Source organism: Erinaceus europaeus, chromosome 7, assembly GCF_950295315.1.
Source record: "Erinaceus europaeus chromosome 7, mEriEur2.1, whole genome shotgun sequence".
Classification (NCBI taxonomy): domain Eukaryota; kingdom Metazoa; phylum Chordata; class Mammalia; order Eulipotyphla; family Erinaceidae; genus Erinaceus; species Erinaceus europaeus.
Window position 1 is genome coordinate 32,987,861 of NC_080168.1, and position 24,105 is coordinate 33,011,965.

The 24,105-nt window shown below is 40.7% G+C and overlaps 1 protein-coding gene across 1 annotated transcript in view; it reads left to right on the plus strand.

Annotated features, from left to right (window-relative positions):
* The window catches only part of ALS2 (alsin Rho guanine nucleotide exchange factor ALS2), a 97,922-nt gene extending 74,200 nt beyond the window's left edge, over positions 1 to 23,722 (plus strand). The window contains exons 22-35 of the mRNA XM_060193494.1: positions 148 to 302; positions 710 to 787; positions 4,673 to 4,806; positions 5,591 to 5,758; positions 11,929 to 12,046; positions 13,315 to 13,472; positions 16,229 to 16,351; positions 16,851 to 17,027; positions 18,319 to 18,364; positions 18,550 to 18,611; positions 19,396 to 19,545; positions 19,777 to 19,873; positions 20,411 to 20,501; positions 22,419 to 23,722. Coding sequence (XP_060049477.1) covers positions 148 to 302; positions 710 to 787; positions 4,673 to 4,806; positions 5,591 to 5,758; positions 11,929 to 12,046; positions 13,315 to 13,472; positions 16,229 to 16,351; positions 16,851 to 17,027; positions 18,319 to 18,364; positions 18,550 to 18,611; positions 19,396 to 19,545; positions 19,777 to 19,873; positions 20,411 to 20,500 — 1,556 coding nt within the window. The 3' untranslated portion in view covers position 20,501; positions 22,419 to 23,722. The remainder of the gene's footprint in view (positions 1 to 147; positions 303 to 709; positions 788 to 4,672; positions 4,807 to 5,590; positions 5,759 to 11,928; positions 12,047 to 13,314; positions 13,473 to 16,228; positions 16,352 to 16,850; positions 17,028 to 18,318; positions 18,365 to 18,549; positions 18,612 to 19,395; positions 19,546 to 19,776; positions 19,874 to 20,410; positions 20,502 to 22,418) is intronic.
* The last annotated feature ends 383 nt before the right edge of the window (positions 23,723 to 24,105 follow it).

The window sequence follows — 24,105 nt, forward strand, 5'->3', positions numbered from 1 at the left end:
ACACACCGGTTATTTCAAGTTCAAGGCCTCCATAAAAGGCTAGTCAGCAGGGCCCTTGAGAATGCTAAAAGCAGAGGCAGGAAAATCAGAAGGATACAGTGAGGGCTACCATGCCTTGTCTTGTCCACATGAAGCTGTGATCATTAGTATTTTTTATGCTCTCTTTATTTTCTGTCCTATGTTTTTGCAGGGGAGAAAAGTACATGGGAATGTGGCAAGATGATGTCTGTCAGGGGAATGGTGTGGTCGTTACCCAATTTGGGTTATACTATGAAGGCAACTTTCACCTCAATAAAATGATGGTGAGTGGACAGAGATACAGTTGAGTGTTTATTTAATATTTAGGAGAGAGAGCTCCATCACCTGGGGTGTCCTAGATATCATGCAGGTCTCTTAGCTATGCACCCCTGGAATCACCTCTCCAGCCCTGTTGACTTTTAAAACCCTTCTATACTTTCTGCTTTTTAAAGATTTGTTTACTTTTCTGGGCACTGCTCAGCACTGACATGCTGATGGGGCCTCGGGTGTGTAAGTCCTCTGCTCCAACACTGAGATACATCAGCTCCTCCCGTCACTCTTAATTTATCCTCACTCTGAAGTTATGCTCTGCCTTTCCAGCACTGTTTTTTACATCTCAGGTTTGGGGAGGGGCATGTGGCTACATGGACTCAGCAGATTTCTGTGGTGTGGCTTGTGTTTGCTCACACAGGGAAATGGAGTTTTGCTCTCTGAAGACGATACTATCTATGAAGGAGAATTTTCAGATGATTGGACTCTGACTGGAAAGGTTGGAAACTAGTTTGATTCTTTCCCTAAATATGATTATGTGGTATATAATGTGAATGTATGTTGATTATTCACTAACTTTGGACTTTCCATACCAAGATGTTTACCCACTTTATGTGTATGTTTCAGTAATTTTTGGCAGTTACGCAGATTCGTACCACTATCACCATACCCCAGTTTTAGAACGTTTACATTATACAGAGACCCCTCCCACCCTTCAGCATCACTCTGTTTCTACCTCCAGTCCCAAATAGTCTTTCATGGACTTTGTCACACTGCACGTTTGCTCTAGACCCTTTTGTTCAAGTGGAATCACATAACATGTTTTTCCCAAACCACATTTTGTTTACCACAAGTTGATGGCATTCCGTTATCTCGAATTATATACTATTATGGATAATACTGCTGAAAACATTTGAATCTAACTTCCTGTATGAATGTTTCCATTTCCTGAGGGTAGATAGCCTAGAAATATAATTTGGAAGCTTTCATTTATTTTTCTTGTGTGATTGCATTGCCAACACTCTTCAGTAGAGCACTAAATAAATGTGCTAAGACTGGACATCATCGCATTGTTCTCAATTTAAGGGGGGAAAGCATACAGTCTTTTACCTTGAAGTATAATGTCAGCCAACGGTTTAATTTAATTTAATTTAATTTAGTGATGAAGAAGCTAGGAAGAGAGAGAGAAAGAACTAGATATCACTCTGGTACATGTGCTGCCAGGGATTGAACTCAGGACCTCTCGCTTGAGAGTCCAGTGCTTTTATCCACTGCACAACCTCCCAGACCATGCCAAAGGTTTTTTTTTTTTTTTTTTTAATATGTATAGATTAGTTGGACTGGGGTAGATCCCTGTTGCTCCTAATTTGTTGAGATATATATATATCACTCATGAGTTTCAGATTTGGCTAAAGGACCTCTTTTGTGTCCTTTGAGATGACCATGTTTTGTTTTTTTTAATGTTTTTTATTTATTTATTTATTTAATTTTTTTCCCTTTTGTTGACCTTGTTTATCATCATTGTTGTTATTGCTGTCCTTGTTGTTGGATAGGACAGAGAGAAATAGAAAGAGGAGGGGAAGACAGGGAAGGGGAGAGAAAGATAGTCACCTGCAGACCCGCTTCACCATTTGAGAAGTGAACCCCCTACAGGTGGGGAGCTTGGTACTCGAACCGGGGTCCCTACACTGGTTCTTGCACTTGGTGCCACGTGCGCCCAACCCGCTGTGTCACTGCCTGGCTCCCAACCATGTGGTTTTTTTTACCCTTTGTGTTACTAATATTGTCTGTTGTATTGCGTTATCTGATGTTAATGCACCTTGTCTTTTCTGGGATAATTCATACTTGTTATGGTATGTGTATTTCTGTGTTGTTCTCACCGGGCTGGCTTCACGGGCAGGTAACAGACGACCAGGGACTCATGGTTGAGCTGTACGCAGTATCTCTTTATTCATGCAGGACGCAGCACAATCTAAGCCTAGCTAAGCTAAATTAACTACTACAAACAATCTTGTCCTTATAAATATGCTAGCCCAGTAGGGTGGGAACAGGATGCGATGCAGAGAGGGTGGAGAGAAAAGTGACTGGTGAAAATCAGGGTATGACAAGGAGAGGGGGCGGAGCAGGCAAGAATTCTACCACTGAACCACCAGTGCCCTGGAGGGAGGGTGGTGCTTGTTAACAGAGGTTATGTAAATAGAATACAGTGTTATGTAAATAGAATGCAGGGTGGGTTAAACCAAATGAAACAGAAGGGGTTTTTAAAAGCAGAATTAGAAGCATACCAACAATTCCCCCTTTCTTTTTAACTAATGGCCATAGTATCAGGATTGTGGGGTGAACAGAAACCTATATCGTACAGGCATTTTCAAAAGAACTGGCATAAGACATGGAAAACAAAATAGGTGAGCAGCAATAACCAGTGTGATGCCAAGGGGAACGTTTCTTGTCTCAAAGGGCAAGGCCTAGCAGGCGAAAGGGCATTTCTTGCCTCTGGGAGCGCTTCATGCCTCTGGGGGCATCTCTTGCCTCAAAGGGCGTTTCCTGCCTCTGTGGGCATAACCTAATAAGGAGGGAGAGTTTTCTGTCTCTGGGAGCAGAGCCTGCAGGCGAGGAGACATGGTCTATAAAGTCTCAAGGCAATTGGCTGAAGTTAGTCTTTGAGAAACACAGCAGCGTGTACCAGTAAGTCCGATGGAGGTGTCAGTCCAAAGTAGCTGACCACAGAAGAAAATGCCAAGGGATGAAACGCTGCATGTCTGTCTCGATGGGGAATGTTGGCCACCAGAATTCTGCTTTTCTGTAGAGAGTGATCTTTGGAGTCTGTGAATCTGTTTCTTCAGGTCGTGCCAGGTCACATCATTGGTTTTCGGGGGTGTGTTTTAGTCATTCCATCTTGTGGGCGATGTCAGAGAACAGGATCCAAATGGATTTCCAGGAATTCCATTTGAGTAGATGCTTTTTCATGTGAAGACTTGACAGCTGAAATTCACTTACTTGTCAAACAAAACATGTAGCATCAAGAGTCCCTGGAGGGTGTCCTAGTCCAAAAAGCTCCTCAAAATTCCATTTAGGGTGCTTCTGACTGTTCCTGCTGTATTGCTTCAGGCATCTACTTTTAAAAGCGTCTTCCCATCAAACAAAGAATCCAATCAGGAGAGTAGAACTAACCACGTGTCTCCATTCTTGGGGACTGCCAGGGTACTGGAGAACGTTCCTCAAATTAGAGTAGTCCTTCTCCATGGGAAACATTCGAGAAGAAGTCCAGAAAGTCCCAGTGGAAATCCCCATGCATATCCCAAGGTCTACGTCAAGGTCATAAAGAACCAAATTGTGGCCCGGAGCAAAATGTAGTCCTTTTCCTCAGGAAACATGGGAGAGGGAATCCAGAAAGTCCAAGGAGAAATCTCCGTGCATCTCCCAAGCTCTATGATTAGGGTCACAAGAAACCGAAGTTCCCAGTCAGGGAAACAAAGTGTGGCCCAGAGCAAAATGTTCCAGAGACAGAGTAAGTGTCTCATGATGAAACAGTAGAGGCTTTGGTAAACCTCTTCATAAGCAGAAGAGAAGACCATAGTGCATAGGTAGGCAAAGTCTTCACTTATCTGGGAGTGGCGCAGGTCCGGTCCCACGTTGTAGGCGCCATATGTTGTTTTCGACGGGCTGGCTTCTAGAGAGGAGACAGACAACCAGGGACTCATGGTTGAGTTGTACGCAGTATCTCTTTATTCATGCAGGATGCAGCGCAATCTATACCAAGCTAGACTAAACTAAACTACTACAAACAATCTTGTCCTTATAAATATACTAGCTCAGTAGGGTGGGAACAGGATGCGACGCAGAGAAGGGGGGTGGAGAGAAAAGTGACTGGTGAAAATCAGGGTATGACAAGGAGAGGGGGCGGAGCAGGCAAGAATTCTACCACTGAACCACCAATGCCCTGGAGGGAGGGTGGTGCTTGTTAACAGAGGTTATGTAAATAGAATACAGTGTTATGTAAATAGAATGCAGGGGGGATTAAACCAAATGAAACAGAAGGGGTTTTTAAAAGCAGAATTAGAAGCATACCAACATTTCTGGATGTAAATGAGTTTTGTTCCAGATTGTTGCATCTGTATTTATGAGGTAATGGTTTACATTCTGTCTTTGGGTGCCAGCTGATGCTGGTTTCACACAATGAGTTGGAAAGGGTTCTGTCCACTTCAGTTTTCTGAGTTTGTGAAATTTTGGTTTTATTTTATTGTCTATTTAAATGTTTTGGAGTACTAAACAGTGAAGTTCTCTGAGCTCAAGTATTACTTTGTGAAATGATTCTCTACGTTCTTTTTGGTCAATTCAGATTTTCCATTGTCTCTAATTTCACATTTTTCTCTGACTTACGTAGGGAACATTGACTATGCCCAATGGAGATTATATTGAAGGATATTTTAGTGGAGAATGGGGATCTGGAATAAAAGTCACTGGTAGCTACTTCAAACCTACTCTTTATGAGAGTGACAAAGATAAATCCAAAGTTTTGTGAGTATTTTGTGTTAATTCTGGGTTAGTTATTGAATATTTTGTTAGCTTTTTTTAATCAAAGCTGGGTAATACATCAATGAGTAACTAAACCTGTACTGATGGCTTAGAATATAGCTTCATAGAACAGATGCTTAAAATTGCAATCTTAAGAAAAAAATCAAGTTTTATATGTGGCAATAATGATTGAAAGAGAATCATCTGAAAAGGAACCACTAGTCTTGCTTTTGAAAAGTAGGATCAGATTTATACACCAACCAAAATATACTCATTTGTGGAGAAAAAGGAAAATCTTAAAAGTCTCCAGGAGAATTGTGTTCTGCTTCCAAATTTTTGGCTTATGTCTATTTCCCTTTATTGATTCTGGCTTTAGCTTTGTATTTTGGTAGCACCTCAGATTCTTTGTTCTGATGAGAGCTTGATCTATTTTTGTTCCATGTTTGTTCTGACAGTGCTTTCAGAACCCACTCTGTAATGCATTTCATAATTCCAGTTATGTGCAAAAGCACCAAAATCCTTGTTTTCTCAGGAGTTTTATAGAATTTCTTCTATGAAAATGTAGAAAGCCAAGAAGTCACTTCTGATGTATTTTATATTTAATAATTCATACACTTTAATAAAAATTAAAAATCATCACTTTAACTTTTTTACATAATGTTTTAAAAATAGAACTACCATCAGTCTAGGAAATTCATTGTCACAGAAGTTTTTCCTTTCTATATTAAGAGAGTTTCTCTTTCCCACAAGAGAAATGATTAATCAAAGCTTGACATGACTTTATTAGCAGGAAACTTGGAAACCTGGCAGTGCCAGCTGATGAGAAGTGGAAAGCAGTGTTTGATGAGTGCTGGCGTCAGCTGGGCTGTGAGAATGCAGGCCAAGGAGAAGTCTGGAAAGCATGGGACAGTATTGCTGTGGCCCTGACCACCAACCGGCGCCAGCACAAAGACAGGTGAGATCATGCCTGTCCAGCACAGAGCAGAGAATGTTAGGAAGATGAGACTTGGAAACCACAAGTAGTAGGGGCTTGCTGCAATTTCATTTAAATTTATGTCTTAATTTAAAAGTAAATGGTGGGCAGGAAAGATAGCATAATCGTCATGCAAGGAGACTCTGATGCCTGAGGCCAGGTTCAATCCCCTGCACCACTATAAACTAGAACTGAACAATATTCTGGTAAAAATAAATAAAAAATAAACACTCCCCTGGCTTCTACTAAATTCAGCTATAATACCCCAAGGAGAATAAATGGATAGCTACTTGAAAGTTCTAAAAAATGAATATCAACAAGTGTGTTTGGGGAAGAACATTTGAATACAAAGTCCAAGTGAACCAGTGGGGAGTTTACCAAGAACTAAGATTATTAACTTCAGTATTCCTCAGCCTGAACTCTAATCTGAAACATGGGGAAAAAAGCATTCTGTTTCTGGATCGGATATGGATCCATACCCCCAGCCTGTTTGTACCCTGCCCCAGTGGGGTAGGGCTCTGCAGAGGTGAGGTTCCAGGGTACCTTGATGATAGCATCTGTAACTTGATAACTGAAGGGCATTAAGATATAAAGCTGGACAAAATGATTAATGAACAAGAACCAAAAAGTAGGAATAGAACAGGGTTCATAGGGTGGACAAAGTGTGGAAGCTTATTTTAGGTACTTTCTAGGGGCTCATGACTTCTGCAGTTTTTGCTTGAGTTTGATAGCTAACATGGAGGTGGATTGAAAATACTGTCTGGGAAGATGGTGTCAAAGTTGAGAATAAGGCTAGAAATTTTATTAGGGCAGAGAGTGGCTCCCAAATCTGGAAAAAAAAAAAATCTAGGAATAAAATCAACTATTTGGGGGTCGGGTGGTAGCACAGTGGGTTAAGATCACGTAGCGTGAAGCACAAGCACCGGCATAAGGATTCGCGTAAGGATTCCGGTTTGAGTCCCCGGCTCCCCACCTGCAAGGAAGTCACTTCACAGGCAGGTGTCTGTCTTTCTCTCCCCGTCTCTGTCTTTCCCTCCTCTCTCCATTTCTCTCCTATCTAACAACAATGATGACATCAATAATAACAACAACAATAAACAATATGGGCAACAAAAAGGAAAATAGTAAATAAATATTAAAAAAATAAAATAAATTAACTATTTACCCCATCAACCTGACTCAGGTCCCATATATATTCATATGTAGCACAGAAGACTGTGTATCCCTATCAGACTGAGCTCACAGTCATGGTCATAGCTGGGGACATTCTAGGCTGCACTCATTTCAGGACCAGTCTTCCTTGGCAGGATAGGATGACCCAGCCCTTCTTCGGAGACTGGGACACTCCCTACCATTGCTACTTTATAGGGAGGACCGTTTTCCTTAGCGGCCCACAAGAGGGCTTATGATGATGTTCCTGAAATAGGTCTAGGCCCACCGTATCTGTGTAGGAATCCCAGAATTCCCTGACTAGAGTCCCAGATGATGGGGTAGTCTGGTATTGACCAGTAAAGGCCAACATTAAGTGAGCCAGCCAGTCTCTTGCTCTTGTCCAGCTTTTGTAGTTCTTTATCTGATGAGTTTAGACTTTCTCCTAGTTGTTAAAGCATCAAGAGTCATCTGTTGTATCCAACCAGTGTTAGGCTTATGGGGTCTTTTTTTTTTTTTTTTTTGGGCGGGGGGCTTTTCTACTAGATCGCCAAGCTTATTAGGGCTAAATGTAATCACAGAAAGCTATTAAGTACTTTGAGTTATATAAAATTGTCCCTTGTTTATGGATACATAAGCAAGTATACATACCGGTACCCTAGCCTGTACCTAGTATCTGTAACTTTGTTAGATGATGCGCCATCTGAAATGGAACCAAGTAGTCCCATGTGTTAGGAAAGATCTCACCAGATTAGAGGAGTTGGGAGGTTGACATCTTAGGTTTGGCGTCTTAGGAAACAATCTGCATAACTTGGCATGGTGGCAGTGGTAGTTGAGGTAGACAGGCCATTCTGTCTCTTCTCTATTGGATCTAAGTGTGGATTCTGGCCAGAGGAACCAGGAAATGCTGGAGGGGTTAGCTGGAGAAAGAGGCATTCTAGAAACACATGTATAAAATTGCTTATGAATTCCTGGGCTCATTTAAGGCCTGCATTTATGTGATTTGATTCTGCTTTGTATAGGAGACACTTGTTAGACTTGTTCCCACATCCCAGACTGACCAATGAGTGTTACTTTCAGAGGCCAGACCTAATAGGACCCCAAGGCTTTGAGAAGTAAACTGAATTGGAACCGTAGCTCACAGAAACCTGAAACAAGTCTATCATCTGTTAGCTGAGATTTGCAAGATCATCCACACATTCAGCGATTCACTAGAGGGACGTGTAAGATTCAGTATATAGTTGAATTCATAGGTACGAGATTCACACTAAGCATCTATAGCCAGCTCATAAGGCAGAAAGACAGAGACAGGAAGAATTGCTCCCTTCTGTGTTAATGCAGAGAGAATTTCCCTTGTTCTCTCTCCCTTCTGTAAGAGGGTCACATGGAGCACAGCCTCCTCAAAGGGGAGATGCTGCCACTCTTGAACATGGGCCACTCTGGTAAGCCCATTGGAGATAGTGTGCACAGGTTTTCTTGGGAACTACTCACAAAGCTTATGCTCCCTGTGCTTATTAGCAGCTACCAGATTCCATAGTCCAAAAAAGAAAACAGATGTTCACCATAAATCACTTCCAAGCCTGCAGACAGCAAAATGCCTTATCAGTTAGGAAATGGTTCATATAATTACAGGGAACTTTAGGAAGCTTAGTTCCCAGGCACTAGCCAAGGGCCAGACTTAGAAGCAGGGCCTTTGGAGAGAGCAGTTTTAAACCTTTGTTTACTCTGGAAGGCCTCAGTTCTGTAGCCAGTCAGAGGGCTTGCTTTCACTTGATTTTCGTGTGTTCTTGGCTTTGTTTCTTTGTATCCCATACATGAATGAGATCATCTGGTATTTGTCCTTCTGAGTTCAATCATTTTTGCATGATTCCCCAGCACCAGTTCTATTCATGTGATAGCAAAACACATGATTGTATCTTTTCTCAAAACTGAGTAATAAATACTACATTGTGTATCTGTACCACAACTTCTTTAACCACTCATCTGTTAATTTTGCATTTGGTTGGATAGACATATATTAAAATTGAAAGTGAATTCAAAGAAGTAGAAGATGGAAAGAAGAACCAAACTAAAATTTTAGAACTGGAAAAAAAAATGTAATAACAAAATGTTTTAATTCAGTAGCAGAACAGAGCTGATAGCAGAGGTGTCAGTGAATTTGGAAACAGATTAATAGAAAGGTATGACTTAGAAAAGGAAAAAAGCAGGACCACGGAAGTGAATAAAAATGGACAAAAATATAGATATAGTCAGCTCATACCTGTGGCCTGGCGGAAACTATTGCAGTTTCCACTAGAAGGGAATAGAGACACAGAACTTGGTAGTGAGAACATCATGGAATTATGCCCCTGTTTATCTTACAATTTTGTAAATCGCTAATAAAATATATAAATTATCCAAACTGGGAAAAATTGTAACAGATTCGAGGAACTCCAGTTTGTTTGTTTTTTTTTAATTTAGTAATGATCGATAAGACCATAGGATAAGAGGGATACAATTCCACATAATTCCTACCACCAGAGTCCCCTATCTCATCTCCTCCATTGGAAGCTTTCCTGTTCTTTATCCCTCTGGGAGCATGGACCCAGGATCATTATGGGTACAGAGGTAGAAGGTCTGGCTTCTGTAATTGCTTCTCTGCTAGATATGGGTGTTGGTAGGTGGATCCATACCCCCAGCCTGTTTCTTTCTTTCCCTAATGAGGCAGGGCTCTGTGAAGGTTGGGTTCCTGGACACATTGGTGAGGTGTCTGCTCAGGGAAGTCAGGTTGGCATTTTAGTAGCATCTGCAACTTAATGGCTGAAAAGCATTAAGATATAAAGCAGAACAAACTGTTTAATAATCATGAGCTTAAAAGTAAGAATATAGCAGATGAGATTTGGAGTCTCCATTTTGGAAAAAGTTAGGGAGTCTATTTTAAGTATATTCCAAGGAGGCCATGACTTTACTGATGTTACCTGAGACCAACAGCTAACATGCAGGTGGGCTAAAGGTATTATCTGGGGAGATGGTGTCAAGAGTTGAAAATTGGACTAGAAAGCTAGATTGAGGAAGAGAATAGCTGCCAAATATGGGAAGAGTATATAAAGTATATACTGTTAACTGTAAACCCCATCGATCTGATCTGGGGCCCATATTCAGCACAGAAGTCTGTGTAACCTCTGTATCCCTGTAGGTCAGAGCTCACATTCGATGGCCATTGCTAGGATCATTCTGGGCTGCACTCATTTCAGGACCTGTCTTCCTTGAGTTGGCAGAATAGGCTGACTGGACCTCCCTTCAGAGAGTGGGGCAATCCCTATCATCATTGTTCCAGAACTCCCAATTCTAAAAGCCTAATATTTGTAACCTGAAGAAGAGTATTGCAGGGATAAAGAATATGTATTAGAAGAAATTTTGGCTAAAAACTGCCCAAGTTTAGTGGAAAAAACAAAAATATGAGACTACAAATTTAAGAGACTGAGTGAACTACCTCCTGGATAAAGCAAACATCTCTTTATAGACACACTGTGTTCAGATTGAGGGGGAAGAAATTGAAAGTAACTAGAGGGAAGGAGGCATCACCTATAGGGAAAGAACTATTCAAGTAGTTGCATGTTTGTCACCAGAAAAGCCTGGGGGGACCAGACAGAGTGGCACAACAATCTTAGAGATGCTGGAAGACAAAATACAGATGCCCTCTTTCATTTCTCTTCCCCTACTTTTTTCTCATTTTCTTTCCTTTTCTCCATCTGCCTTTCTTCCCATTTCCTTATCCTTTCAAATAGACATATTTGTTGAGAGAGACAGACCAAGACCAGAGCACAACTCTGTCATCAGTGGCAGGGGCTGAGCCAGGACCTCATGCATGCAAGATGTGTATTCTACTACAGCCCCCCTCAGCCCCCACATTCCTTTAATCTTTAATTTGGCCAAAAGCTCCCATAAGCATTCCTTAGCGTTTGGACTTAAAGAAATTGCTAAGACCTGTAGTATAAAAACACGTGTCCCCCACCCCCATTTGAAATAAATGATAATTGGACGTTGTCTTACATTCATGACACTGATGGGTTGTTTTTTTGTTTTTTGTTTTCTACCTTCTACTATAGAATAAATGGAAACTCCCAGAATGTTTTGTGAGAACTGTGGACTTGCCCCTGTGCGTGATACAGATAGTTAGCCTTCACTGCTAGTAGCACTTTAGTGTAGATGGAAATTTTCTGCCTCCAGTGAAACTCGATTAACCACTGTATTATATGTTTTCGGGAACTGAACAGATCAAATTTGCTGTAAAGCCCTGTTGCCGTCAGAAATGTTATACTTACCTAAAATAGTATGGTGAGTGTGCATTCTTGCACGTTGGTTGGAGTCTAGTGCTAAAATGCCACGATCAGCTTCCTGTTGCTTAGTGACAAGTGTTGTCCTCACCTCTTCACCCACAGCTTCCCGTTACCACCTCTGTGCCTCCTTTGCCACTTGTTGCGCGGTGTCCCTCCTCTCCTGCTTCTCCAGCTTATTGAATTTTCTTCCTTTGCCCAACTATGTTTCCTCCCTCAGCTCTCCCTTTTATTTCCATTTTCTTTTGCCACTGACTAGTCTATCAGCAGGTTTCCCTTCAAGTTAACGTTACGTAGTCTTTTATGTCAGGTAGTATTTCCTAATGTCATGGTTTATACTGTACTAAAATCTTCCTTAGTTTTTTTAATCGTTGCAAAGGAACAACAGCAAATGCAGTGTTTTAACGCTTATCAAGTAACCTAATCACAGGTTAGTCACCACGTATGAGCATTTTGGGTGGGCACACAGTTCGAGATGCTACGTGCTGCACTCCCTTCCTATGCAGTAGTTGTATCTCTCTTTATTTTTTTCTCATAAGGCCTCAGAAGAGATGGTTTTTCCCTCAGCTGAGATTTTCAGACTGAGATAACTAACCACCACAGGCTGGTGGCTGTGTTTCACATGCACATTGTTGTTATCTTGCTTTGTTGAGTGCAGTGTATAATATCCTTTCCTCTTTTTTATAGTCCAGAGATACTGAGTCGTTCACAGACTCAGACACTAGAGAGCTTGGAGTACATCCCTAAGCATGTTGGTGCCTTCTCTGTGGAGAAATACGATGATATCAAGAAATATTTAATAAAGGTAAGCCAGAGTCAAAGTTCTCAAGGGGGCTTTACAAAACTGGACAGCTTTTAAGTGGTTTTTTTGTTAGCAGTAGTAGCAAACTAGAGAGCTCAATACAAAGCAGGCTGCCCTCACCCACTGCTGACGCACTCCCCTTCCTTCTCAAATCGCGTAGCCAGCCATGTTTAAAGTATGCCATACACGGGCGTGAGGGTGCAGGGGGAAGTAGTAAGAGACACGAGGGGAGCGGAAGAACAGCTGTACCAGATAGTAAGAAGTAGCTATCTTGCTTCCAGTAACAAGGAATACTCCATATACATTGGGCTGTCAAAAATCATGATGTACTTTTGCACAGGAAAACATAGAAAAGTAGGTCATGTCTTTTCCAACAACATGTATGAATGATTTTTCTCTGGTAAAACTTAAGCTGTGTTTATTTCTTTTAATATTACTTTATATCACTTCATTCCAAAGCAGTGGTCCCATGATGTTAAAAAGGATTCTTTGAGTTAAGAGATTAGGAATTCCTAGTCTGTGTGATTATGATTGACTGACTCATCCTTTCAGAAAAATTCAAGTATTTGAAAGTTTCTGACTCAGCTGAGGGTTTTTGTGGGGGCTGTTTATCTGCTTGTTTCTTACTAGAATTCTGCTCAGTTCTGGCTTACAGAGGTGCCAGGGATTGAACCTGGGACGTCACAGCCTTGAGCATGGGAGAGTCTGTTGGATAAACTGCTAAACTGTCTTGACAGTTTATTCATTTTTTTTTGTTGTTGTTCTTGTTGGTGGGTTTTGTTTTTGCATTACACTTTTTTTTTTTTAATTTCCTCCATGGTTATTGTTGGGGCTCAGTGCCAACACTATAAATCCATTGCTCCTGGTGGCCAATTTTTCCATTTTATTGGATAAGATAGAGAAAATGAAAGAGGAGAGGGAAAGAAAAAAGGCACCTGCACATCTGCTTCACCACTTGTGAAGTGACCCACACACACAGGTGGGGAGCCAAGGGCTCAAACCAGGATGCTTGTGTGGGTCCTTGCGCTTTACTATGTGCATTTAATTGGGTGCGCCACCCCCCAGACCCCACATTATACCTTGAAGAAGTTTTAGTCACGATGAAATGGATGTATGGTAAAGAGAATTAGTGAACTTAATGTAGTATATATACGTGTTGATTTTTTTTTTTTTTTACTATCATTTTGAAAATTACTTATTTGTGGAATTACTATTGACTGCTCTGTCCTTAGTGCTCATTAACCAACTTCTGTGATGCTCTTCTTGCTCAGGCCTGTGACACTCCGATGCACCCCCTGGGCAGGCTCATGGAGACACTGGTCGCAGTGTATAGAATGACATATGTGGGCGTGGGAGCCAACCGCAGGTTATTACAAGAGGCTGTGAAGGAGATTAAGTCCTACCTTAAACGCATGTTCCAGCTGGTGAGGTAGGAACGTTGTCTTGGAAGTCTATAAGTTTAAACTGAAGTTGGAATATCTTCACTCTGAATGTAGAGATAAGAAATTTGTATGGAGTCAGGCGATAGTGCAGCGGGTTAAGCACACGTGGCACAAAGCGCAAGGACCGGCTTAAGGATCCTGGTTCGAGCCTCTGGCTCCCCACCTGCAGGGGGTTCGATTCACAGGTGGTGAAGCAGGTCTGCAGGTGTCTATCTTTCTCTCCCCGTCTCTGTCTTCCTCTCTCTCCACTTCTCTCTGTCCTATCCTGCAATGACGGCATCAATAACAACAATAATAACTACAACAATAAAACAACAAGTGCAACAAAAGGAAATAAATATAAAAAAAACTTTTTAAAAAGTTATGAAGAATCATTACTGTTCTCCTTTATCATAAAAATCATCCAGTAAGAAAGTGGTTTTTATACCACAGATTCTGAAATGTATTTTATAATGGAAACACGTTTTACTTAGTGGTTATTCTCTAAAGACAAAAAGATGAACCGCAGCCATCTCCTTCCTCCCTTTATGCTTTTCTTACTCTGTTAGAATGCTAAGAGGTTAAAATAAATGTCTGATTTTAATTTTGGTATACAGTATAGTGGTTGTACTCATAGTTAATCTCTAGACCAGGGGTGAGGAGCCTTTTTTCTGCCAAGGGCCACTTGGGTATGTATAACACCATTCATGGGTCATATAAAATTATCACCTTGGGGGGGGTAGATAGCATAATAGTTATGCTAAGAGACTATCCAACCTCAGGCTCCAAAGTCCCAGGTTCAATTGCCTGCACCGCTATAAGCCAGAGTTGAGCAGTGCTCTGGTATAAAAAACAAAACAAAACAAAAATTATCAGCTCAGAAATTAGTACCGATGTTGCTATGGAAAAAGGCTCCTAGACTTATTAAATTTTGAGTCCATCCTGCAGTTAACCTTGGCAGGGTCAGACCAAGTGATTTCCCCACCCCTACTTGAAACACACTTATATTTCATCTCTAACCACGGAGCAAATAAAGTCCAAGGTGAAATTTTGCCCCTGAGTATTTCTGTTCTATCTCATGACCACTCAGAATATGTATTCTTCTCAAGGGGCCTCACATTCTGGTGGCGATGGTGTAAACAAAATGTACAGTGTGTCAAGTAGTGTCATGTAACAAAGAAAAGAAAGATGAACCTGAAGTTAAGAGGCCGCTGCTTTAACCAGAAGGCTAAGGCCTCTGACAGGGAGGTAATAGGTGAGCAGAGATGGTGGAGTAGCTAGGAAGACAAGCCAGAAAATGCCTTCAAGTCCAGCCAGTAAGCCATTTTTCAAGCTTGTGAGATTCAGGGCCCCTCACAGAGTCTAAACCCACTGGTTGCTACTAAACTGAGATAATTATGGGAAAGTGTATGGATTTGCCCTAGAAACCTTCCTCATATTATCAGCCTCAAAACTGATTTTTTAAATGGGCATTTGGGAATGAATGTTTCAGGTTTCAGGGGGTCACTGAAAAAGTCAGTAGGATAGGAGTGTTTTTTCTCTGATAGAAAAATGTCATGACGTTTCTGACAACCTAACAATAATGAAACATTGACTGACCTCTTTCAGTTTTCTCAGCTGTAAAAGTAGAAACAGAGGGGACAGGGGTAAGGCCTAAGTCTACAAAAATAAAGACAATAAACTTGTTTATAGTAGAGCCTACTACTTGCATAGAAAAATTTGGAGATTAAAAAAAAAAAAATCCAGTCCAAATTCAAAGCCCAGAAGAGAAATTCTTAACATCTTATCTGTTCATCATTTAGAAAATGGTTTTTAGGGGGCCAGGCAGTGGCAAACCCATTTAAGCACCATATCACCACGTGCAAGGATCTGGGTTCAAGTCCCTATGCCATACCTGCTGGGGGAAAGTTTCATGAGTGGTGAAGCAGGTCTGCAGGTGTCTTTGTCTCCCCTACCCTGTCTCCCTTCCCCTCTCAATTTCTCTCTGTGTTGTCAAATAGAAATGAGAGAGAGAGAGAGAGAGAGAGAAAATTCTGTCAGAAGCAGTGGACTTGTAGTGCTGGCACCAAGCCCCAGAAATAACCCTCGAGGCAAAAAATAAAATAAAGAAGAAAATTATTCTTACCAACTTGACTGTGGAAAACATTTATGAATTTTTTATCAGTTTTTTTTCTTGATAGGTGTTTTAATCGTTTCTATTCTTGTTTGTTCATATTCTGAAATAATGGTGCTCTGCTCAAAGAAGTAGCACAAATTGACCTAAGATGAGATTTGTCAGTAATACAGATCAGAATTCTTTAGTAACTAGGCAGAAATAAGAAACACAGACATGTTTGTTTTGTTTCTCATTGGGTTTTTACTGGGACACTCACACTGTAAGAAGCATTAGTTAGGAAAGTCAGGCAGCTATTTAGTAACAAGTTTGATATAGTAACATAGTTCCTCAAATATACTAAAAAAAAATGAAATGTGTTTTTGCTCATTTCTTAAAAGTGTAATAACCATTTTTTGATTTTTATTAGTGTTGTAACAGTGTTCTACAGAGTTATAAGATTTCACACCCACACATGGTACAAGTCACCACACCCAAAATGCTCTTCTTCATTCTCTGATAACCACCGTAATATTCAGAGTCTGAGAGAGAGGCAGTTTGATTACCTTTTTTTTTATTTTGCAAGTTCATCTGGCTTAGTCATCTATTTGTATATGCTTAAAGGTGTGACTGTTACTATATTACATACATACTGTTTGCTTGCTTGCTTAGGTTCTTATTTCCAGAGCTTCCTGAAGAGGGCAGCACAATTCCTCTCTCTGCTCCCCTGCCAACTGAAAGGAAGTCCTTCTGTAGTGTGAAGTCAGACTCCAGATCTGAGTCACCGGAGCCTGGGTAAATGGAGCAGGGTGGAGATCATGAGGAAAGGGGTGGAGACCATATGTTCTTATCCAAAGGAATCTCAAGGAAAATTCATTTCGTAAGATCTCAGGGTTGTGGTTTTTTGTTTGTTTGTTTGTTTTATTTAAAATGGTTTAAACTCAGTCATCTCTGAAGTTCGACTTTAAGTCTCAAGTTCCGTTATCCAGACACATGAAAGTGTACCTCTAAATGCCTGGGCTCAAACACCTCTTAGCAAAATGATATCACAAGACCCTGGAGTAGCCACAGCAGTCAGCCTCAAAAATGGAAACAGTAGATTTTTCCGTGAGAACCTGAATAATGGAAAGAATTCACAAAGCTCCAGGGCCATAGGTCGACCCCTTGTGCCAGTTCCACATATAAATGCAGAGTGACAGCACAGTTGGTCATTACTCAGATCTCACCTTTGCTTTCACACTCTAGAGACAGGATCTCTGGCTGTGACTGATGCTTCTCTTCCAATGCTTTGCAGCTACGTGGTCACAAGTTCCGGGTTACTGCTTCCTGTGCTCCTACCTCGCCTCTACCCACCGCTGTTCATGCTTTATGCCCTGGATAATGATCGCGAGGAAGACGTCTACTGGGAATGTGTCCTGCGACTGAATAAGCAGCCAGATACTGCCCTGCTTGGCTTTCTTGGGGTCCAGAGGCAAGTGCCTAGTCGTTGGGAGTGGAATCAATGGTTCTGATTTAAAATACAAATAGCACTATCAGGAATTTGGTACTTTGATATATAGCTATACATACGATTTGAAGTTGATTTATTTGCATATGTCTTATTCAGCCAAGTAATGAGACTTAATAATCTTTACTTCTAAGAATTTTTGAAGGTGAGTATGACAGCTGAGACTATTCTTCTGTGTTTTCATGTGTGTGTAAATTATATGAGTCATTCTGCCTGATATTTTGTTGTTGTTTTTTTTTTGCCTCAGGGTTATTGCTGGGACATGGTGCCTGCACTATGAATCCACTGTTCCTGTGGCCATTTTTTTTTTTTTTTGATAGGACAGAGAGAAATTGAGAAGGTTAGGAAAGATGAGAGAGACAGAGAGATACCTGCTTCACTGCTTGTGAAGTGACTCCCCTGCACGTGGGGAGCTGAGGGCTTGAACTGGGATCCTTGCACAGGTCCTTGCACTTCACACTATGTGCACTTAATCTGCAACGCCACCGGCCAGCCCCCTTCTCTTGAGATTCGCAGAAGGTCTTACCTAGTTGTTTTTAGCTACTGACTCCCTTCCTGCCCTTCGTCTCCATCCTCCTTACCCATCTGCAGTTTCTAATTTTAAGGTTTTAAAAGTAACTTTTGGGGAGGTTTTGTCTGTCTGTTTTGTTGTAGAGCTCTGTTTCTTGTTACTCCAGGGAATTTCAGAGCAACTGTGCTTTATTTTTACTGCTATAATAAAGCTAAACCCTACCACCCAATAATTAAATATTTGTGCTACCAAAAAAATGAACGAAGTTTAATTGGAAAGTAATTTTTTTCAATGTAATATTGAAACTGATGAAGGAAAGAAACTGGCCAATTATTGGCAATATCTGTAATGAATAAGCTTATTAGAATATGGGGATGACTAATTCTTAGTGATGTGATAGAGACTCTTAGGTTAAGCTTTAATAAATACTTAATTATCTGTGAAACAGATACTTTAAATGAGGACAGGGAAGTCAGTATAACCATCAGCTGTTTCTGTGGCAGTTGATCTAGGAAAAACAGTAGTTTATATTAACAGTTTATGATAAATTCTTTTTTAAAGAAAAAGAATTTATTTATTTATTTATGAGAAGATAGGCAGAGAGAGAAAGAACCAGATATTTCTCTGGTTGGTACATGTGCTGCCAGGGATTGAACTCAGGACCTCATGGTTGAGAATCCAGTGCTTTATCTACTGTGCCACCTCCCGGACCACCATATTAACAGTTTATAAATTCCATTGCAGGAAATTTTGGCCAGTGACCTTGTCAATCCTTGGCGAGAGTAAAAAGGTATAGTATGTTTAGTTTACTCAGAAAGTATGCTTTTCATTATTGGGGGAAATTTAAGAGAGAAAAAAAAACCATTTCATTTTGGTAGAATAGTTCCACTCTTTCTGTACTCTGCCATCATTATCACGTTGTTAACTACAAAAAGCAGCTTTCCTCTTTGGCATTCTTTAATTTTTTTTATATAGGTCTTGCCAACCACAAAAGATGCCTGTTTTGCCTCTGCCATTGAGTGTCTACAGCAAATCAGGTAGTTTTCTTTCATCCTTTCTCCTGTTTGTTTGTCATTGCTGGTAATTCACTACTCCAGGCCAACTTGTTCAGATAGGAATCAGTGACAGAGTTAGTCACAGCACCAGAACTCCTTCTTTGTAGTCTGGCTTGAACCCGGGTCATGACCATGACAAAGCAAGCAAATCAGATAATTACTTGTTAGAAAAATCACAGAAAACAGTAATCTATTAAGCTATAAATGAGATCTTTAAGTTCTAAAGATCTCCTTCTACTATGAGGTGATATCAAATTCAGCCTGGCATGAGACTACTTTGAGACAGCTTGCCTTGTATCCTGTTTATACAAGGCCCTTGCATTTTCAGAAGTGCTAAAGAACCAGCATAGAAGTCTTAATCACATATTCACCATGTGCAGGGACCCAGATTCAAGCCCCCAAGTCCCCATCTGCATGGGGAAAGCTTCACAAATGGATGACAGTGTTGCAGATGTCTCTGTCTCTGTCATCTCCCTTCCCTCTCAATTTCTCTCAGACCTGTCAAATAGAAATTAATTGATTTTAAAAGGATCCCATATAAGTAGAAGAAGATGAGCTGTGTCATAGTAATCCCTCCACGGGAAACACCGCTATCTGGGGGCTTCTCTAGGAATCTGTTTTACCTCGTGCATCCAACTTAAGGCTTATGAGCCCTGTGAGAGTATGTTGGAGAAAAACAAACAAACAAAAAAAATCCCTCCAATATCAAAAGCACCTACTAAAGAAAGCATAGGGCATTGTGATCGTTTCTTCTTCCTTACAACAGCACGACATTTACTCCATCAGACAAACTTAAAGTCATCCAGCAGACCTTTGAAGAGATCTCTCAGAGTGTCCTGGCATCCCTTCAGGAAGACTTCTTGTGGTCCATGGATGACCTGTTCCCTGTTTTCTTATATGTGGTGCTGCGGGCCAGGTGACCAGTCATTTCTGTCTTTCATTTCAGTGACTTACTATGCTAACAAGTTTCCTCCCTTTTCTGAGCTAATGACATGAATATGTTCCCACTAGAAATAATTCCATTTCTGCTAACCCATTCCACAGTGGTATTACCTTCTTGTTGAACTTTTTTTTCCCCCCTCAGTTAGATTCAGAAAAAATATGTGCATGTAAACCTTATAACCATGTCTCCTTCTCCTTGGGGCAGGATTAGGAACCTGGGCTCTGAGGTGTACCTCATTGAGGATCTGATGGACCCATATCTTCAGCATGGGGAACAGGGTATAATGTTCACCACCTTGAAGGTAAATATCAATGTTAATAAACTTTTAAAATCAAAATCCATCTCTCGTTATATTATAAACCTATCATTAGCCATTTCTTTACGTAGAAATTTAATATAAATATTAAGTGCTTTTACAGCATGCATTATTAATTTTTAAGGTGATAATATTTTTAAAGACTTAGTCATGAAAGAGGAGACAGAAAGAAAGACATCATTCTGGGGCATATTAGGCTGGGGATCAAATTTGGGACTTCCTTGGTCTCTTAAAATGAAATAGAGGAGTAATTTGTTCTTCAGAATACTAAAACAAATGATCCACTACCCAAATACAAACCATCTATGTAGTTGTTGAAAAGAATAAACGAGGTCCCAAAAAGTATTCAGTAGGAGAGCAACGTACCAGCTCAGGTACAGCACAGAAGGCAATATATCCATAAAGACTCTGAATCACATCTTCTCTCTTTCCCTGTATTCACTGTGACCATATGTTGTGCAAGTATAATTCTCTGGGGATTGTTTCTGTTCCCTCACCTTGATTTTTCTTAAAACTTGGTAGAATCCTCAAGTCAAAAAGAGCAAAAATACTTCTGACGAGGAAAATAGACCCTTCTTGCCAGTTTGTAAACTAGAAAATTGCAATAATTAAGGTACTACATTACTGTAACAGGAATAGACAAGTGTGTAAATAGAGGAAATAGCCCTATCCAGGTAGTATTGTAATTAAAAAAAAAAGTATGTATAAATACAGAAACATTAAGCACAAAAATGGGAGAAAAAAGGTTACTTAGTAAGTGGCCTGTAGCATCAGTATAGTTAGCAGTTTTAGAGGGACAGCGAAATTGCCTACACAGCAAAGTATAGATGCTTTAGAGTTTCAACACAGAAAAAAGGGGAGCCAAGTGGTGGCACATATGGTTAAGCACACATGTTATAATGAGCAAGGACCTGGGTTCAAGCCCCTCCTCCCCACCTGTAGGGGGGAAGCTTCATGAGTGGTGAAGCAGGGCTGCAGGTATTTCTGTCTCTCTCTCCCTCTATTTTTGGCCGTCTCTACCCAATAAATAAATAAAGGTAAGAAAAAAAATTAAGAAAAAAGGTAAGGAGAAGAGGAAAAACCAGAATTTAGTGTCAGGTCTCTGGTCTAGTTTTTTTTCTTTTTTTGTTTAACTTTACAACTTTAAATACCATTAACATTTCTATTCAATGATATGGAAACAGTAAATTACATTGGAGAAAATGCTGACTACCAGTAACTCATATTCTCAGTTTTTTTGTTAAACAAAGAACATCTCTAAAAATCTCGCCATGGAAGAAACAGAATTAATACACTTCTGTGTAGAAATCTGTTCAAGTACCACTGAAAATCATAGCAGTGCAGACTTAAACAAAATGTCTGCTAAATTTACAAAGTATCTTTTAAAATTATACTTGGTGGGCAGAGGTAGATAGCATAATGGTTATGCAAAGAGACTGTCCTGCCTGAGGCTCCAGAGTCTTAGGTTCAATCCCCCACACCACCATAAGCCAGAGCTGAGCAGTGCTCTGAAAAAAAAACAAAAAAAATTATACTCAGTGCTGGCAGTGCTGTAGTGAGATCTGTAATCTTTGCACATTAGCAGTCACCCTGCTAGGAAACAAGTGCTATTTGCCTTGATATCAACAATAATGTAAGTGTTTGTGGAGCTGGAGTAATCTTACTCCAGGAAGTTTACCCTAAGGAATTAAAGGATGGGAAATAAATCATTTGAATTCTTTGGATTACAAGAATTATAAAGCCTTAATATTTTCAGAATATTTTGGGGATGCTTCTTTAAAATTTTTTTTTAAATGTGTTCCTGCATATCTTTAGACACTAAGTCTGGACTGATACTATGATATTTAATCTGTATGATTATCAAACATCGGAGGTGTTGCTTGGAGCTATTCGTGCACCTTCTTTTTTTTGACATTTATTCCCTTATGTTGCCCTTTTTTTTAATTGTGGTAGTTATTGTTGTCATCGTTGTTGGATAGGACACAGAAATGGAAAGAGGAGGGGAAGACAGAGAGGGGGAGAGAAAGATAGACACCTGCAGACCTGCTTCACCGCCTATGAAGCGACTCCCCTCCAGGTGGGGAGCCAGGGACTTGAACTGGGATCCTTAAGCCGGTCCTTGAGCTTTGTGCCACGTGTGTTTAACCCGCTGCGCTACCACCCGACTCCCTGGTGCACCTTCTGCTGAGGAGCATATTCTAAATGCCTACCCTTAACAAAGCATTATGTTATGAGGAACACTTAAGTGGTTCGTAAAAATTAAATTAGTTTTAAAATTAGTAGATAACATAAAATTTTATCTTTACAAATATGACTAGGCAAATAGACTTTGAGTACGAGATTAGAAGAAGATAGAGTGAAAACAACTGTTTTTCTTGGGCTATCTGTATTAATAAGGATATCTCTTTCTCTGTCTCTCTTTTAGTCCAAAGTGTGTTGCTAGTTGATGCAATGTCTTTCAATGTAATTTTGAAAAAATAAAAGAATAAAATCAAAGTCCATTTGAAACTGTTTCTAAACTTTTTTCCAGGCATGTTACTACCAGATCCAACGCGAGAAGCTTAACTAGGCTACGTAAAAGCTTGGCAACAGGATTATCTGTAGAGTGTCACAGCACCATCTGGCATCTTGCTGTAGCGGTGTTGAAAATAGAACGTGTTATTTTGACTGTGATTCTGAGCCTTATTAATGAGTAGAGCCCTGAACCCAAGGGGGGGGGGGGGGACTCATTCAAAGGGGAGGATGAAAAAGGACAGAAGTCAAAGTAGGCCAGTCTTTGGCCTATGTTAAGTTCCTAAAATATCACACATCAACTGTGTGTGTTGGGGGGGGGGGGGGGACCTGCTCCTTCCTACACTAAAGAATATTCCAGCTACAGGAAATTCTAAGACAAGTCCTCAGTGGCACTTCTTCCCATAAAGAAGGTGATGAGTCCATTTGGAATCTCTGTTTTGCCTGCAGTACCCAGCCCTCCCGGCAAGGAGCAGACTACTTCCTAGATCTCTTGCATCGCTGTGTGTCATGCATCTTTGCTGTGTGTGAGGGGGAGGGGAGGCTTTCAAACTGCAGTTTTAACTTTTTCTAGACTTTTCCACCAAGGTATTCATGATGGGAGAAGTTCTCTCTAGTGACTCCCTCACCCAGTCCCCAATAAGGAACACATCCAAACAGGAATCTCCTGCCTTGTGACTGGACTAAAAGAGCATAGGAATTTTGTCCTTGGTTTTCTACAAGGCTCTAGGGTTAATACACTGGAATTCAGACACAGACTCTCAGCTGCTGTGGAGCCTCCTCCGCCCATGTGCAAATGCTCTTTCTCATGGCCTATAAAGAGCTCTGCATGGAGTCTGCGTTTGGAATGGCAATGAAGATGGAACTACTGCAGCCAAGAACTACACCACCCCCAGCCTAGTGCTGTAGCTCTGCACTGTGTCTCGCACTGAATTCAGAGGGGAAGGAAAAGGAAAGGAGCTTTGGCTTCCCCCATCTCCAGAGTATTGTGACACCTCACCATTTTAGTGTTTTGGTTTTTTTCCTTTAAAAAAAAATTGTCCTGTCATAAGTGGTTGGTTTACGTTGTACACATAACACTAGTAGCTATTTTAAATAACCTGGTGCTGTTCCTCATCTCATCTACACACCCCGGTGAGCATGTGGACTACACTTCTCATGTGCGTCAACATCAGCAGGCGGTGGTCACTTTTGAAACAGAATCATGGTTTCTGCTCTATACTTTATAATCAAGACAAGTGTTGATTAAAAAATAAATGTACTGTTTTGGAATGTTGGCTGGAATGTGACAGCAATTTTCATAATAAAATGCACTCACCTTTATGATGTTATTTCATGGTCGCAGAAAATAACAGGACAGACTAAAAAATTAAATATAAACTCAGGTTCAGGCTGTGTGTGGGAGTGTATTCACGTTGTGTAATCCAGGTCTCTCTGCATAGGCCTGAGAGGTTCCTCTGAGGCTTTAAAGCTCTCTTCTCTCTCTTACCAATAAATGTAACTAGGCTCCAGGAGGCAGCTCAGCAGTAGAGTGCCTGCCTTCCATGTCTAATCCGTAGGTTGGATCCCTGGTATCAAGTGGGAACAACACAGACAGCCCCAAAGACAAAAATAGGTGGAGTCCCATGGGTAGTAGGCCTGTCTTGAGGTGTCTGTATCTCTCTCCCCTCATCTCTGTCTCTGAAAATCTAAAACAAAAGCTTGGG